The 17,626-nt window shown below is 35.7% G+C and overlaps 4 protein-coding genes across 4 annotated transcripts; 3 read left to right on the forward strand and 1 right to left on the reverse strand.

Moving 5' to 3' along the window:
* Nucleotides 1-1,192: 1,192 nt before the first annotated feature.
* BRETT_001905 (uncharacterized protein) lies at nt 1,193-2,968 on the reverse strand (the record flags this gene model as incomplete). The annotated part of the gene is made up of 1 exon (XM_041280444.1): nt 1,193-2,968. The coding sequence occupies one exon, from the start codon at nt 2,966-2,968 to the stop codon at nt 1,193-1,195; it is 1,776 nt and encodes a 591-aa protein (XP_041138235.1).
* A 2,018-nt stretch (nt 2,969-4,986) lies between these two features.
* On the forward strand, nt 4,987-6,747 carry IMA1_2 (Integral inner nuclear membrane protein ima1; the record flags this gene model as incomplete). Its single annotated transcript, XM_041280445.1, has 1 exon — nt 4,987-6,747. The coding sequence occupies one exon, from the start codon at nt 4,987-4,989 to the stop codon at nt 6,745-6,747; it is 1,761 nt and encodes a 586-aa protein (XP_041138236.1).
* A 3,216-nt stretch (nt 6,748-9,963) lies between these two features.
* On the forward strand, nt 9,964-11,733 carry BRETT_001907 (uncharacterized protein; the record flags this gene model as incomplete). The annotated part of the gene is made up of 1 exon (XM_041280446.1): nt 9,964-11,733. One exon carries the CDS (start codon nt 9,964-9,966, stop codon nt 11,731-11,733), a length of 1,770 nt encoding a protein of 589 aa, XP_041138237.1.
* A 3,459-nt stretch (nt 11,734-15,192) lies between these two features.
* Nucleotides 15,193-16,959, forward strand: BRETT_001908 (uncharacterized protein; the record flags this gene model as incomplete). The annotated part of the gene is made up of 1 exon (XM_041280447.1): nt 15,193-16,959. The coding sequence occupies one exon, from the start codon at nt 15,193-15,195 to the stop codon at nt 16,957-16,959; it is 1,767 nt and encodes a 588-aa protein (XP_041138238.1).
* Nucleotides 16,960-17,626: the final 667 nt, after the last annotated feature.

Here is a 17,626-nt window from a genome sequence, read left to right on the forward strand (position 1 = left end):
TCCTACTTTTATTCGCCCTCACAAACCTTGAGCAGTATGTCGGCACCTGTTCTATCTAGAATAGAGTAATCTTTAACAGTTTCATGACTGTTGTGTGAATGTTAGTGTAGTTAGTGCAGAAAAAAATATTATATGATTTTAATTCGGAATAGATTTAATACCCATTTCTAAAGCCCGCTAATACGGGTAATTATAATGTTTCCAATTTTATCATTACATGATTGTGCAATTCTGTCCCTATTGAAGTTGAATTAAGACACATTTATTCAAATCAATTAAAAACCAGAGATTCCAACTCACGAGTAAAATTTCTAATGTGTGCTTCCTTTATACTTTAAGGTCTTCCAATTACCTGTAATTATCTGATATCAAACAGGCAATTTTTTAATCACATCTATTGTATCTCGAAATTCATTGATATTTGATATTTGATGCTATTCTTATTCTTCTTTGATTTCCAATGTATTAAAACTTAGATTAATAAAATATGATATTATTTTTAATGCTCTTTTGTCATTTAAATAAGAATCATTTTTCATTGCCTTCAGGAAGCTATCGTATATAACTTTATGTAAAGTATAGCGATGATAAGTCCCTGCCTTGTTAACTAGTATTGAATTGACTTTGAAGTGTATGTATTTTACCATGAATCAAAATCACAACATAGCAAGTACATATACCACCTCTTCAATGATTGGGTAATATTTTAGTTTATCGGTTTAAGTGTGATGCCGATTACTTTATGAATATTCTTGTTATGACTAGTATAGCGAGTGTTTTTAAGGCTAAAGAAATTAAAAGTATACAAGTAAAAAGAACTAAGAATGAAAGTTAAATGAACTTAATAAAAAGGGGAAATGTACATGCTTGAACACATTTAATCCTTATGAGTTTTCGGGCATAAACAAGACATATTATATTATACTAGATGAAACGTAGCTACTATTTATTGCCTCATCGAAAAGAAAAATTCAGATGTTCTCTCTATATTAATTAACATACAAAGATCACCAAAAAAAAACACAAGTTAATAGAAGTAAAACGTCTATCACACATGTTTCCAATGGAAAGCTAAAGGAAAAAAAAAAATCAAAACAAGGAACAAAAATTCGTGACAACATTAAAGAAAGAAGCAGCTTAAAGAGAAATGACCTAAATTAAACTCTGCCAATCGTTACCCTGAAGTAACAATCTAGTTAACTGGTGTAGCTTCAGCCTTTTCAATATCAGACCTATTATCATAATCAGAACTTTCATTATTAAGATTACCAAGCTCATTAAGCTTATCCTTGTCGAATTGTTGAAGCATCTTAGCGTTGTTAAATGGATCAACATCAGTACCCTTGAACTTTCTTGCTGAAACGTGCTCCTCAAACAATTGGTCGATATCGGCAAATGTTCTGCCTTTAGTCTCTGGAAGATCCCAGATAGACCATGCTAACCATAGTGTTGCAGAAACTGCCCAGAAAATACCACTCTTAGCACCCCAGTTCCACTGTGTAGAATTCAACTGGTATGGTGTGATAACAGCATTGAAAATACCACCAATATTATAAAGGTTTCTGGCAATAACAACGGTCTTGGTTCTGACTTTACCCGATGGAATTTCTGTGACAATACAGTAAGTAACAGGTCCGACAGTACTATCATAAACAACAGTGTAAGCCAATAAAAGAGAACCAACAGCCCATCCTATTGCAGAACTCTGATGGACAAAGCCAAGAATTCCAACAACCCATAAGAGAATTGCTTGTCCAAGCATACCCCAAATATAAATCGATGCACGTCCAACAGAATTCGACAAAATCCAGGAAATGACCGCACCAGCAATACCAAGGCAGTACATAATAATACTGAAGTCAAATGAGAAAGAGGTAGACAATCCTGCTTTCTCATAGAAGTAGGTAGAATATCCCATTAATGTCGAACCAGTCACACTTTGTCCAATCCAGACCATACTGGCGATTCTGGTTCTTCTCCAGTTCTTCTTGTTGAAGCATTCCCAGTACGTTCCAATATCTCCTTTAGCCTGTTCCTTATCACCAGTGAACTTCATTCTTTTGATCATTGTATCAACAACAACTTCCTTCTGATCATGATCCTTGATAGAAAGAAGTCTTCTCAAACTGTTTGCTGCCTGCGTAAATCTATTCTTCTTCACCAACCACCATGGAGATTCTGGTGCCAAGAAAATACCAATAGAAATAGGAACAGGCCAAATCCACATGAGACCAAATGGAAGTCTCCATCCCATATTACTGTGCTCCAATCTTTCCTGAGAGTTCTTCATAATACCAGAGGCAAACAACTGACCAAACACCCAGCAGACATTCACATAACTGGTAAGATAATATCTCAAAGCTAATGGGCAAACCTCAGAGGCGTAAGAAACGGCTAACGTTTGGAAGAATCCCCATGGAATACCACAGAGAATCTGTCCAACGGCAATCATTGCAATATTTCTTGCAAAGAAGATGATGAAGGTAAAGGCGGCAAGGAAAAACATGGAACCAATCAAAGTATATCTATAACCAAACTTGTCTGCAAACCAACCAGACATCTGCAAACCAATAATCTCACCACAGTTAACACACATACTCAAACCAATTTGCCATTTGGCACTAATCTCCCAAACCTTAGAACCTGTGTCATAAGTTCCAAACCGTTCGCAGAAAATTGGAAGAGCATACATAGCGTTCAACAAGCAGGTATCGTAACCCTCCATAATAAGTCCAGTAGAAAGAACGACTGACCAAACCGCACATTTAGGATATGCTTTGATGGCAGCCTTGAATCCCATCTCTTTCTCTTGTTTTTCACCTTCCTTCACTTCATCGGAAGCACCAAGGAAACGAGTAATGATTTCGTCATCGACATCATTTGGTGCAGCGTTTTCGATATGCTCGTTATCTGCTTTTGGTAGTTCAAGCTGCGAATTCGAGCTATTGTTATCTTCAATCTTACTCATATTTTATTTCACTTCACTCTGCAGAAACGAACAAAATAAAATTCTACACTTAAACAGAACATCATGAGGTCTGCCATTATGATGTCCTTAAGCTCTCGTTATATAGTAATCCTGGCTTCTCTTTCCTCTTCCATTTCAAAATTTGTGGAGTAAGAATAAACTTCAGGAAGTTTACGGAATTTAGTGTTGTCCAGAATCACAGACTCCTCTATCTGAATAGATAGATCTGGTTGCAAGCAAACTTTTAGACAATAACAATACATGTCGTTTTTATAATTTGTTCGTTTTCTTTGTCTCAGATCTTCTTTGGCACAATGCAATGCTTTTGACACAAAAATCATCGAGGGTGGTGCTGTAAATCCGTACGCTACAGAAAAATAAGTTTTTTTGGAGACTCAGAGCACAATAAATTAGTTTTGTGCCAGTCTTAGTTGACCATTTGAATATATTCTTTAAATCAAAGAGAATTGTTCAAAATTTGATCCATTTAAAAGTTACCTGAGTAAAGACAATGCTCTTGCCCTTAACAATTTCCTAATGCAGAACCCAAATTTAATTGTCACTTTACAATTTATAGCGGGGAATTAACCTCCGGTATAGGATCTAAATTAAAAGCATTCATGAGATTTATCTTTAAATTTTATGATTGTTCTTATTTTATGCGGGTTGCATTCATCTTCCCTTGAGAACATTTTTTACGTAAATGAATTATAACAAAGCTTTCCGTCATCTAAAAAAAAAAAAAAAAAAAGTGGTTCGCATTGTACGTAACCATACACTTTCTTTTTAACAATCGACAAGGGCTTTGTTTGAAAGATTCACTTGTAAATGTTTTGTTCTCTTGCTGCCTAATGCAGGGTAAACAGCTTTGGGTGGATCCTTCCAAAAATATGTAGCTTATCTCAATGGTATTGGAGCGCAAAGTCTTGCTGAACTTCTTTACTTTGAATGACATAATTGATATTACAGTAAAGCGGGATCTGAATCATCTTTTTCTTGACTATTATTATTTTCAAATCATTATTAGTAGGTTTTTTTACTTTGGAGGTTTAGGCAAAAGAATCAATACCTAAAATTAAGGTTCAGGGGTAGTAGTTTTAACTTACTTTCTAGCAATAAAAATTAGAGAAAATTTTAGATAAATCTAATGAAAAAAAAAAAAGACTTTAGTCAGTGGAATAGAATTTAATGAAGAAAAGAGAGAAGGCAACCAAAAGAGCAGGCTTCTATTGTTCGTGAAAAAAAAAATCCCACCACTCTCCGAAATTTCTCAAATGTGAGATCCTCAAGCTTACAAAGTTTTATTGTTCTTGAATTCCCCACCCAATACATTTCTTTCCCCACAGAAAAAGATTGTTGAGCAAATTGCAGGATGGGTAACAATGCAATTCACAAAATTTAAAAATTTGCTTACACAATGGCAATCCATATTTTGGTTGTAAAGCCAGTCTATTGTTTAATCACAATAAATTTCTGTTATTAGTTTTTAAACCAGTCACAGCTTTTTTTTCTTTCAAATTACAAATCTAATATCACAGATTATGTTCTTCGTTGTTTTCCTTTCCAAAAATTTCCCGAATTCCCCGTGTTTACAAACACGACTGCAAAAAAGGTTATTGTTTTCCCCACCTCATCTTAGAGAATTTCAATTCCCCATATGACCCTTAAGGGTTTCGGAATACACTTGTCCTCTTTTTAATATGATTACTATACGATAGACATTCCTTCGGAACGTCAGATTTGGCTTTGTTTTCTGAATAGGGGCCGTTAAAATCTGGGGTCTAAACGTCTTCAGTGGCGAAGTCCCCACGCTTCGGTTCTTTATCAGATTACTTCTCTATTTAATTCTTGTTAAGTTTTCCTGAACCCCGCTCTGAAACTAGGTATATAAATCGTGAATTCATCCGCAATCGACAGTGCATTTTTTCATACTGTTGACCCAAAGCACTAGAGCACAAACAAGCAATTTTTGTTCGATATATAAAGCTTCAAAAGTTGAATTATCATTCGATTTTACAATGTCATCAGAATTAGCAAAGCACCCTGAAACAAAACCACAATGGTGGAAAGAGGCCACTTTCTATCAGATTTACCCGGCCTCCTTCAAGGATTCGAATAACGATGGATGGGGAGATATTAACGGTATCAGATCCAAACTTTCTTACTTGAAGAGTCTTGGCGTTACAGCAGTCTGGATCTCTCCATTCTACGACTCTCCTCAAAAGGATATGGGATATGATATTAGAGATTATGACAAGGTCTGGCCAACATATGGAACAAATGACGAAATTTTCCAGTTGATCAACGAGGCTCACAAACTTGATATTAAGATTGTGGTTGACTTGGTTATCAATCATTGCTCAGACGAACACAAATGGTTTGAAGAGTCCAGGGCAAGCCTCGACAATCCTAAGAGAGATTGGTTTTACTGGAGGAAGCCAAAGGGCTACACGAAGGAAGGCAAACCAATCGCTCCAAATAACTGGAGATCATGCTTTGGTGGATCTGCATGGCAATATGATGAAAGAACCAAGGAGTTTTATTTGCATCTATTTGCAGTTGGACAGCCAGACCTAAACTGGGAGAATCCTGTTTGCAGGGCTGCCGTGTTTGAAGATTCCATGGGATTCTGGTTAAGAAATGGTGTTGATGGCTTCAGAATCGATACCGCCTTTCTTTATTCCAAGGATACCACATTCCCTGATGCTCCTGTTACCAATCCAAAGGATGACTTCCAGGATCCAGGCAACCTCGTTTCAAATGGTCCTAGAATTCACGAGTTCCATAAGTTGATGAACCACTTCATGCTTTCTCAGATTGATGATAAAAGAACGATCATGACCGTCGGAGAAGTTGGTCATGCAGGTAATGATGCAAGGTTATCGTATACCAGTGCTAAATCCCACGAATTATCCGAGATCTTTACGTTTAAGCACACGGACATTGGAACGTCGGAGAAATTCAGATATAACTTGGCTCCATTCACTTTGAAGGACTGGAAATTGGCTGTCGCCGACTCTTTCCGCTGGATTAATGGTACCGATTCATGGTCGACCATATATTTCGAAAACCACGATCAGGCTAGGTCTGTTTCTAGATTTACTGATGATTCGCCAGAGTCTCGTGTTCCTGCGGCTAAGATGCTTGCTTCCCTTCAAATCTGTATGACAGGTACCATGTATGTCTATCAGGGTCAGGAATTGGGCTGCATCAACCTGAAGAATACCCCACTTAAGGATTATGAAGATGTCGAAGTTAGAACAAACTATAAGGTTATTTCAGAAAAGTTTGGAAAAGACTCTCAAGAAGTCAAGGAATTCGCGAAGGCTGTGGCCGTCATGTCGAGAGATCATGCAAGAACTCCATATCCATGGAGTTCTAAGGGACCAAATGCTGGATTTAATGACTCTGCCAAGCCATGGTTTAAGGTCAACGAGGCATATAAAGACGGTATTAATGAGGAGGATGAAGAGAAAGATCCAAAATCTGTTCTTAATTTCTGGAGAAAGGCTATTAAAACTAGAAAGGAAAATAAGAATATTCTGGTTTATGGTTACAACTTTGAGTTCTATGAGCTTGACAATAACAAAATCTTTGCTTTCACCAAGGAGTATGATGATCAGAAGCTTTTTGCTATTTTCAATTTCACTAAAGAAGATGTTTCCTTCCAGTTCCCAGATTCCAAGAAATACACTTTGTTCTTCGGTACGCATGATAATGCCGATGGCTCTGTCACAACCTTGAAACCATGGGAAGGCCGCCTTTACCACGTTGAGTAAATTTGACATTTCTTTCTTGGCTTAATACCTACTTACATGCTTTAATGTGATGATATAGTTTTTGAATTTTCTTTGTTTTATATATATATTTCTATGTTTTAAATTGATTTCCTTCGACGATGTTGAACCTATGAGTTAAGTATTTAAGTATGTGAAAAATTTTCAAGTTCGCGCGCGGTATTCAGCAAGGCGACGAAAATTGAACCAATATTGTGTAGACATAAATGGTTTTTAGGAAGTAACTGTAATGGATAGGTCGACAGTTGTCGCGTCTACATAAAACCCCCCTGCCTTGTTTATAGTAAGAAAAACCTCGCTCATATGGAGTAAAGGTATTTAAGCGTGCACATTTTCCCTTTTTATTAAGTTCATTTTACCTTCTTCCTTAGTGTTTTTTACGTTTATACTTTTTTTTTCTTTAGCCTTAAAAATACTCAATACTAGTCATAACACAAACTTCATAAAGTAATGGGCGTCACACTTAAACCAATTAACTAAAATATTAAAATATGAATCAAATTAATGTTCAAACAGATATCAGGAATAATTCGCGGGGAAATTATTTCTGCGAAATAAAATTCTCCCCAATCTACTTTCGGATGAGAATGACCTATTTATTCCACTTCTGCGGAAAAATGTCTCTTATTTGTATGCACCACATTTTCCTTTATTTACCATGTGTCTCTTAAAAGGGAGGACGACTTTATCGTGTAATATTCAATACATATTGATCAAAGAAATCCATCTTGAAGTGAACCTTCAGCTGAAACCTAGAGAAACGTTCGGGTTCTCCATGAAATCCAAACGTGTTCGTAAGGACCCTATTTTGTTATGGGGGTCATTCTATGCAACAGAAGTCTTTTCTATACCCGAACTTTATGGCCAATCTCGTTCATAACCTTGACATCTGCGCCCTCGGTAGTGCTATCACACAGGGATATATGAACAGTTATGCAGATACCTATGCCACACGAGGTTTATACACTTTGACATTAATTATTCACTTTTCTAAATAACAAATAAAATTAGCTAACTACTGTTCATAAAACATAACTTTTTATAAAATGATAATAATATTCTTAGCAATAAAAGGGGATTAACTGACTGACTTCGCGTCCATATCGAGAGATACGAAAAGATCTCGAAACCTCTTTTTATTTGGCGAGAATCAGTCAATTTCTTTATACAATATGACGTATGTCAGGACTCAGAACAAAAAGAAAAATTATTTTAAATGGATAGGTGGCTGGATTCACAGACAAGTAAGTTCTGCTGCATTTTATTGAATACCACCAGAAGACACGTATGTTCGCATGAAAGATATGTTGGAATATTTCACCATCAGCGGAATATTACAAAGACAATTGTTGTTAACCGTACGACCTCGGGAAATTTTCTCTTTATTTACATCCTTGGACCAATTATATTTAAGGATTACTTTATCTTTTATTACTTTTATTGTATTTCACTGGTGTTAAAGCCATGCGAATTGCCCTTACTACTTTTTATATTACTTTGAACGGGTCATTGCCCATATTTGGGATATGTGGCCTCTCCCCGAGTAAGAATATATAAGGGGTCTAGCAACACCCCTTGTATTTTCTCACTCTATTATTATTTTGTTACTATTTTACCTCTTTCTTTAGAGACTATCACCGCTATATATCTTAATATAAGCTAGTATTCTATCAATATGCCTTCCAATCCTTCGGATAACTTATAATATACCCCAAAAGGCGGTAATACTACTGCCGAAACAGGTCAGGCTCCCTTTTTAGAGCCAAATACGAGTTATTCGGATTCCTCCGCGAATTCTATAACTCAACAAGATAATATTTGTGTACTATGTATTTATTTGGTAAAGCTGCGAGAATTCATTGATTTCCGAGATTCCCCCCAAAAAATCACAAAAAAATTAAACTGCATTGTTTACAATCGGATACATTGTTCCGGGCGTGAGGTCGCGGAGATACATAACATAATACTGTGAATGCGTGTTTCAAATTCGACGAAAATTTTATTCGGCTTTTTATGAAAATCTTTCTAAAATACGTATTCAGAGGTTATAGTGAAGTGATAAACAACTTATACTTTGGCAAATATGTATCTCAAATGGGTGCATATGCAAAGTCTAGAAACTGCAATACTAAGTAAGGCACACAAGGGGGGTAGGGGTGCAAAGAATATATGTGAGCCAATTTGGGCAAGAAATTGCAGCGAATCTTTTCAAACGGCTTATTCAATATTACCTATTGATGAATTCAAATAGAAAAAAACTTTTGTACGTTCCGAATATCGTGGGGAAAGGAGATGAATAGAATAACTAAGTTAATTTTAGATTCCAAACTCAGGAGGCATAAGCTATGGGGGGGGAAGGCATCCTGCTGATCCTATGTCTTTCTGCTTCCATAACAGCTGGTATTTGTGAGGTATTTGAAAGTACATACTACGTGTAAATAATCCGGGACTTACTATTCTGCAATACGTAACAGAGGAAAAATGTTGATTCTCCTCATCGAAGCGAACTAACATGGATCACAGGAATCTTCGGATCTTTAATTTTATAATGACTTGAGATTGGAACCGAACTCGGATATATTTATCACAATAGTTAACAAGAGTTATATGAAGCAATTATTAACGGATGTTCATTCCCCGCGTTGATTTATGTTCACAAATAATGCAATTTGAGATCCTTTCCCCACAATGCTCGGGAGACAAAAAAGAAAAGTAGTTGTTGCGAGAAACACTTTAATAATAGGGAAAATATTCTTATTAGAACTTACGCAAACAAAATATAGTCATGACAATTTTTCCTTTGAGCAAAATTTATGGAAACAAAAACAATAGCATAGTCCCGAACAATAAAAAAAATTATCCGAGTCAACAATTCTTTACTATGTTTAAATCTATTAATTTTTTTTTCCTCTTTTTTGCCTTTCATGTCCAAATTATCCCAATCGAAACCGGTGGGCAGCATAATCTTCCACCGGAAAGATTGTATCTGGGTACAATCAAAAAAAGAAACAAACATGAATAACTTCAGATATGAATTTTTATGACCATGATTGTTTTACCCCAGTGTGGGGAAGCAACACACAGTCATTCAAAATACTATAAAGCCAGACACTTCGCTCTCTGTCATGTAGCATTTATTTGAATCGCAAGCTCATTAGAATAATATTTTGACTGTCAAACATATTAACAATTATTAGTATGAATAAAATCGAAGATAACGATAGTTCTGCTTCGGAGCTGGATGTTCCCAAAGCAGATAATGAACATATCGAAAATGCCGCACCAAATGATGTCGATGACGAGATCATTACTCGTTTCCTTGGTGCTTCTGATGAAGTGAAGGAAGGTGAAAAACAAGAGAAAGAGATGGGATTCAAGGCTGCCATCAAAGCATATCCCAAATGTGCAATCTGGTCTGTTATCCTTTCTAGTGGACTTATTATGGAGGGTTACGATACCTGCTTGTTGAACTCTATGTATGCTCTTCCAATTTTCTGCGAACGGTTTGGAACTTATGACACAGGTTCTAAGGTTTGGGAGATTAGTGCCAAATGGCAAATTGGTTTGAGTATGTGTGTTAACTGTGGTGAGATTATTGGTTTGCAGATGTCTGGTTGGTTTGCAGACAAGTTTGGTTATAGATATACTTTGATTGGTTCCATGTTTTTCCTTGCCGCCTTTACCTTTATCATCTTCTTCGCAAGAAATATTGCAATGATTGCCGTTGGACAGATTCTCTGTGGTATTCCATGGGGATTCTTCCAAACGTTAGCCGTTTCTTACGCCTCTGAGGTTTGCCCATTAGCTTTGAGATATTATCTTACCAGTTATGTGAATGTCTGCTGGGTGTTTGGTCAGTTGTTTGCCTCTGGTATTATGAAGAACTCCCAGGAAAGAATGGAACACAGTGATATGGGATGGAGACTTCCATTTGGTCTCATGTGGATCTGGCCTGTTCCTATTTCTATTGGTATTTTCTTGGCACCAGAATCTCCATGGTGGTTGGTGAAGAAGAATAGACTTTCACAAGCAGCAAACAGTTTGAGAAGACTTCTTTCTATCAAGGATCCTAATCAAAAGGAAATTGTTGTTGATACAATGGTTAAGAGAATGAAATTTACCGGTGATAAGGAACAGGCTAAAGGAGATATCGGAACGTACTGGGAATGCTTCAACAAGAAGAACTGGAGGAGAACTAGAATCGCCAGTATGGTCTGGATTGGACAGAATCTTACTGGTTCGACATTGATGGGATATTCTACCTATTTCTATGAGAAGGCAGGATTGTCAACATCTTTCTCATTTGACTTCAGTATTATTCAGTATTGTCTTGGTATCGTTGGTGCAGTTCTTTCATGGATTATGTCCAATTCGATGGGCCGTGCAACAATTTACATTAGTGGAATGGCTATTCAGACCGTTCTTTTGTGGATCACAGGTATTCTTGGTTTCGTCCATCAGACAACTGCCATTGGATGGGCCGTTGGATCTTTATTATTGATTTTCACCTTGATATACGACAGTACTGTTGGACCTGTTACTTACTGTATTGTCCCTGAAATTCCATCGGGTAAAGTTAGAACCAAGACTGTTGTTATTGCAAGAAACCTTTACAACATCGCAGGTATTTTCAATGCTGTCATCACTCCATACCAGTTAAATTCTACACAGTGGGATTGGGGTGCTAAGAGTGGTATTTTCTGGGCCTGCTTTGCTACATTCTTTTTGGCATGGTCTATCTGGGATCTTCCCGAAACCAAGGGCAGAACATTTGCCGATATCGATCAGTTGTTTGAGGAGCACGTTTCAGCAAGAAAGTTCAAGAGTACTGTCGTTGATCCATTTAACAATGCTAAGATGCTTCAGCAATTTGACAAGACTAAACTTAATGAGCTTGCCAATATTAAGGCTGAAAACCAAATGGCCGAAAATGATTCAGATATTGAGAAGGCCAGTGTGGCTAACTAAGCTCGAAAATTAATTATACGCTTTTTCAGTTATTGGAGATGTTAATAATACATTTTATTGTATTTTATTTCATCTTTCTCCCTAATATTTTATAATGATTATGATTGTTTTATAATGAATTTCATGTAACCTTGTTAAATAATGGATGATGCGCTTTGTGTCTACAAATATCTCGGGTAAAATTTCACTTTATATGAATGGAGGCCCACAATTATTTACCAAATTAGTATTCGCTACATTAATGATTTGCTTTTGTACAAATGGGTTCCAATGGACGTTGCAACCCATATTATAATATAAGCTGTGTGTAATAGATTTGTCGACAGTGGCCTCTATATATATATTCCCTGCCTTGTTTACACAAAGAAAACGTTACTCAGAGATAAAGGTATTTGAGAATGTGCATCTTCCCCTTTTAATTTAGTTCATTGTGTTATATTCTTTAATTCTTTTGATTTTATATTTTTCCTTTCTTTAGCCTTAACAACTGTCAATATACTAGTTAACCAGGAATTTCATAAAGTAATCTGCGTGACACATAAAACCAAATCAACTTAAATATTACACCGTACTTCATTAAAAGATTTTATAAAATTCGGTTAAACGTAATATCTGTTGAGTTATGGAATTCGCGGAGGAATCCGAATAGCTCGTATTTGGCTCTAAAAAGGGAGCCTGACCTGTTTCGGCAGTAGTAATACCACCTTTTTGGGTAGATTGTAAGTTATCCGAAGGGTTAGATGACATATTAATAGAATAGTGGCTTATATTAAGATATATAGCGGTGATAGTCTCTGGAGAAAGAGGTAAATAGTAATAAAAGTAATAGAAGAGTGAGAATAAATGAAGGGTGCTGCAAGACCCTTTATATATTCATACTCGAGGTAAAGTTAGAAATCATAAATATGGTTTCTAAGATATTCAAGATATAATAAAAGTGCTAAAAGTGTTTCACAAGATGTAAATATCAATGAAATACAATAAAAGAGATAAAAGAAATAACGGATAAAACAGTCCTGAGACTTGATAAGGTTTCAGATGTTTTGAAAATAAAGAAAATTGGTGAGGTAGTGTAATAATTAATCAAAGCTATTGTAATATTTTACCGTCAGTGAAATATTCCAACAATATCGAAGGTAGCTTATAAGACTTTATTAATTTAATATTCTAAAAAGTGACCAAGGACAACCAAATATTGTTTTAAAGTAAACCAGGTTTTTCTGAGATCTTATATTAATCGAGCATTTTAGTTATCAAAAAACCTGGAAAGAACATAAAGGTAAAATAAAAAATAGTAATAAAAAGAAGGACTATCAGTATTTAAGCAATCATTAACCTTATACAGCAAAACTTTTGATTTGATATAAAGAAGCATTGCATTTTGAAACGTACTTAGAAAGTCTTGCAATTTTGCGCCTTGCATTTTCATTATCTTAAACTTTTGTTTTATTCTCTCGTTTCGTAATTTCCTTCTGTAGAATGAAGAGTTTATATTTTATTTAAAACAAATAATGATATTACAGAATATTTTTCATAGTAGATGATATGTTAAATTTACCTAATGAAATTGATTTCAAAGCAAGCCAATTCTCAGTTGCGAAACTAAATATGGATTGCACGTTCCATTCCCCACTCACCGTGCTGCATGCTTGATAGTTCTATAATTATCATATATCTTGAAAAACTTCCAAATTAATATCATGCGGAGAAAAACGGATAGTTTCACACAATGTACAATCTGAGTAACACACAAAAACTGAATACTTAATGCACACTACTAAGAAAAAAAAATCGAATACACGACTGGTTCATACAAATTATTTCAAAAAAGGCAATCGTGTGGAAGGTAAATGGCCAGAATTACGGTATAAAAGTTCGAGGCTATATGCAGTTAATAACAATACACGATCTATTAAATGATAAATCACAAATTTGAATTATATAACCACCGTAACCAAAAGGCACAATATCAAAAAGATGCGGAAAGTTTAAGGTTGTTTAATTTCAGTCTATGATGATTTTGAAAAGTCTTCCCAGAAGTAAAATTTATTGTACTAAAAGATAATACCTTGGTAATACTGAGTAAAAGCACACCCTACTACGAAGGCAAGACATCTCGAATCTAAGAAATCGCGACTGTCGGACGATAATACATGGGTGGAATTTAGGCTTGGATGAAACCCGACAGATTATATATGAGAATGCGAGGGTCACTGAATTTTGGATGAAAAAATGAAATATGAAAATACCTCAAGGCGAAATGACAGTAAAAAAGGACCCTCGAAAATTTGCAAATTAGGCGCATTTAATCACTGATCCCTGTGCGGAGACACACCTATGAATTAGCCCATTTCACTAATTTGATGTAGCTGACGGCAGATTAGTCTATGATAGTAGGTTATTATTCATGTAACAATGAAACATTTATATTTAATGCTGTTCAAAATTAATAGGTATATTAAAAAGGAATTTGAAAACAAACAATTTTTTTTTGTGTTCTTATTGGTTCGAAAAAATTGCGGGGAAAAGGGAGAAACAACAAAATTTTCTTTGTGATGATGGGAGAAAACAATAAGACTGAAAACTAAATGATGAGTTAACAAAATGATACGGCTGGCTGGTTCACTCGTTTTAGCATCAAATTTTTTTTGCAATCATATTTTAAATTTATTGAGGGGATTGCAAAAAAAAAAAAAATTGTAGGGAAGATCACGTTATTAACCAGAAGAATTGAAAAATATAGAGAAGGTAGGTTGTACAGAAGACATTAACAGACATGATCAGAATTCCGAGAAAAAAAAAAATTTCTTTCATGTTTTAATTTGCAAAGCAACGATTATACGGAACTTCAGTCCCCGCTATAAGTATAAGAAACAATTTAATTGCCATTACCCCACATATGCTAACAATGCAAACTATGTAAACTTGATAAAAAACAATCAGTTTTCGGTATTCAAAAGCATATTTTATTCATCAACATGACTCTGACAATAACAATGCATTTCAGATGAATTGAATCGTCACATTATTCTTGCATTTCCATGAAACAGCTCAAAAAGTTGGGAATTCTACGGTACGAATATTATTCTTCTTGTAATTGTTTCTTGTAGACAACAAATCAACGAAGCAGTAGCAAAAGATAAAACATTATTTTGGATTCTGACAAAATAACAAAGGAATAGTAAATTATTCATCATGAATTTCTCGTACAACGTAATAACATCTAAAGGAATACATTATAACTTCTGCATGATCATGTCGCATTTGGTAGATAGTAGTCTGCCGTCGGAAAGTCCTACTTATTGATTTTCTTCAAAAGTGGGGATGATACAACGAACGTAATCAAATCCCTAACTATATAAATAGTCCTTGCAGTCTCTAAAAACAAAGAATGATAGACTTTCTTTGCACACATTTAAAGAAAGAAGACTAATAAGTCACACAAACCAATACTTCAACATGAGTATGATTGAAGACAATAATAGTTCCGCCTCCCAACTTGATGGGGCAAAGGCGGACAAAGAACATATCGAAAATTCAGCACCAAATGATGTTGATGACGAAATTATTACTCGTTTCCTTGGTGCTTCTGATGAGGTGAAGGAAGGTGAGAAAAATGAGAAAGAAATGCCTTTTAAAGAAGCTATCAGAGCTTATCCTAAATGTGCACTTTGGTCTGTTATCCTTTCTAGTGGACTTATTATGGAGGGTTACGATACCTGCTTGTTGAACTCTATGTATGCTCTTCCAATTTTCTGCGAACGGTTTGGAACTTATGACACAGGTTCTAAGGTTTGGGAGATTAGTGCCAAATGGCAAATTGGTTTGAGTATGTGTGTTAACTGTGGTGAGATTGTTGGTTTGCAGATGTCTGGTTGGTTTGCAGACAGATTTGGTTATAGATATACTTTGATTGTGTCTTTATTCTTCCTTGCCGCCTTTACCTTTATCATCTTCTTCGCAAGAAATATTGCAATGATCGCCGTTGGACAAATTCTCTGTGGTATTCCATGGGGATTCTTCCAAACGTTAGCCGTTTCTTATGCCTCTGAGGTTTGCCCATTAGCCTTGAGATATTACCTTACCAGTTATGTGAATGTCTGCTGGGTGTTTGGTCAGTTGTTTGCCTCTGGTATTATGAAGAACTCTCAGGAAAGAATGGAACACAGTGATATGGGATGGAGACTTCCATTTGGTCTCATGTGGATTTGGCCTGTTCCTATTGCTATCGGTATTTTCTTGGCACCAGAATCTCCATGGTGGTTGGTGAAGAAGAATAGACTTTCACAAGCAGCAAACAGTTTAAGAAGACTTCTTTCTATCAAGGATCTTGATCAAAAAGAAGTTGTTGTTGATACAATGGTTAAGAGAATGAAATTTACTGGTGACAAGGAACAATCTAAAGGAGATATTGGAACATACTGGGAATGCTTCAACAAGAAGAACTGGAGGAGAACTAGAATCGCCAGTATGGTCTGGATTGGACAGAATCTTACTGGTTCGACATTGATGGGATATTCTACCTACTTCTATGAGAAGGCAGGATTGTCAACCTCTTACTCATTTGACTTCAGTATTATTCAGTATTGTCTTGGTATCGTTGGTGCAGTTATTTCATGGATTTTGTCGAATTCTGTTGGCCGTGCAACAATTTACATTAGTGGAATGGCCATTCAGACCGTTCTTTTGTGGATCACAGGTATTCTTGGTTTCGTCCATCAGACAACTGCCATTGGATGGGCCGTTGGATCTTTATTATTGATTTTCACCTTGATATACGACAGTACTGTTGGACCTGTTACTTACTGTATTGTCCCTGAAATTCCATCGGGTAAAGTTAGAACCAAGACTGTTGTTATTTCAAGAAACCTTTACAACATCGCAGGTATTTTCAATGCTGTCATCACTCCATATCAGTTGAATTCTACACAGTGGAACTGGGGTGCTAAGAGTGGTATTTTCTGGGCTTGCTTTGCTACATTCTTTTTGGCATGGTCTATCTGGGATCTTCCAGAAACCAAGGGCAGAACATTTGCCGATATCGACCAGTTGTTTGAGGAGCACGTTTCAGCAAGAAAGTTCAAGAGTACTGTCGTTGATCCATTTAACAACGCTAAGATGATTCAACAATTCGACAAGACTAAACTTGATGAGCTTGGAAACATTAAGGCCGAAGATGAGGCTTTAGATAGCTCCGACATTGAGAAGAGCGGTGCTTCTAACTGATTCCTTTTCTAAAGATCCATGATTATTAATTTTTAATCGTTGAAGTTATTGCTTTTTGTTTTATGTGAGAGAGCTCTTATAGCTTTATTATGATTCTGCTATTTCTGCCTTTTTTTTATTTTTTACGGAGCTCCAATTTTGATGCCTTTCTTTATTATATTTTGTTAGTCACTTAAAGCTCTTTAATATTTTAATGTCCTGTCTTCGACTTTTCGCGGATGTTTAATGATATTTTACGACACGACTGGCTTTCTTAACATTTTTGATAAGTTCTAGTAATGTGCCATCTATAACGTTAAGTTTTTACGATTTATTCATGTTAAGAATTGTTTATAATGTTTACGTGGAAGTCATAATCATTTATTCGATGAATCTTACCATACATCAATTTGCGTGTCGAAGCCACGTGCCAAGGAACAATAAGAAAGCATCAAGTTCATCTGAATTCAAAGCAGATAGGAATAAATAAATGAATTGTATAGATTCATCGACATTTCATCTATTTAAAACTATCCTGCCTTGCTTTATGCCAAGGAAACCTCACTCATAAAGATTCATGATATTTAAGCATGCGCATTTCTTCTTTTTCTTAGTTCTTTGATACTTTCCTGATTACCTCTTTTACTTTTTATCTTTTTTTTTTAAAAATCTTAAAGCACTCAATATA

This window comes from Brettanomyces bruxellensis, chromosome 9, assembly GCF_011074885.1.
Source record: "Brettanomyces bruxellensis chromosome 9, complete sequence".
NCBI classification, from domain to species: domain Eukaryota; kingdom Fungi; phylum Ascomycota; class Pichiomycetes; order Pichiales; family Pichiaceae; genus Brettanomyces; species Brettanomyces bruxellensis.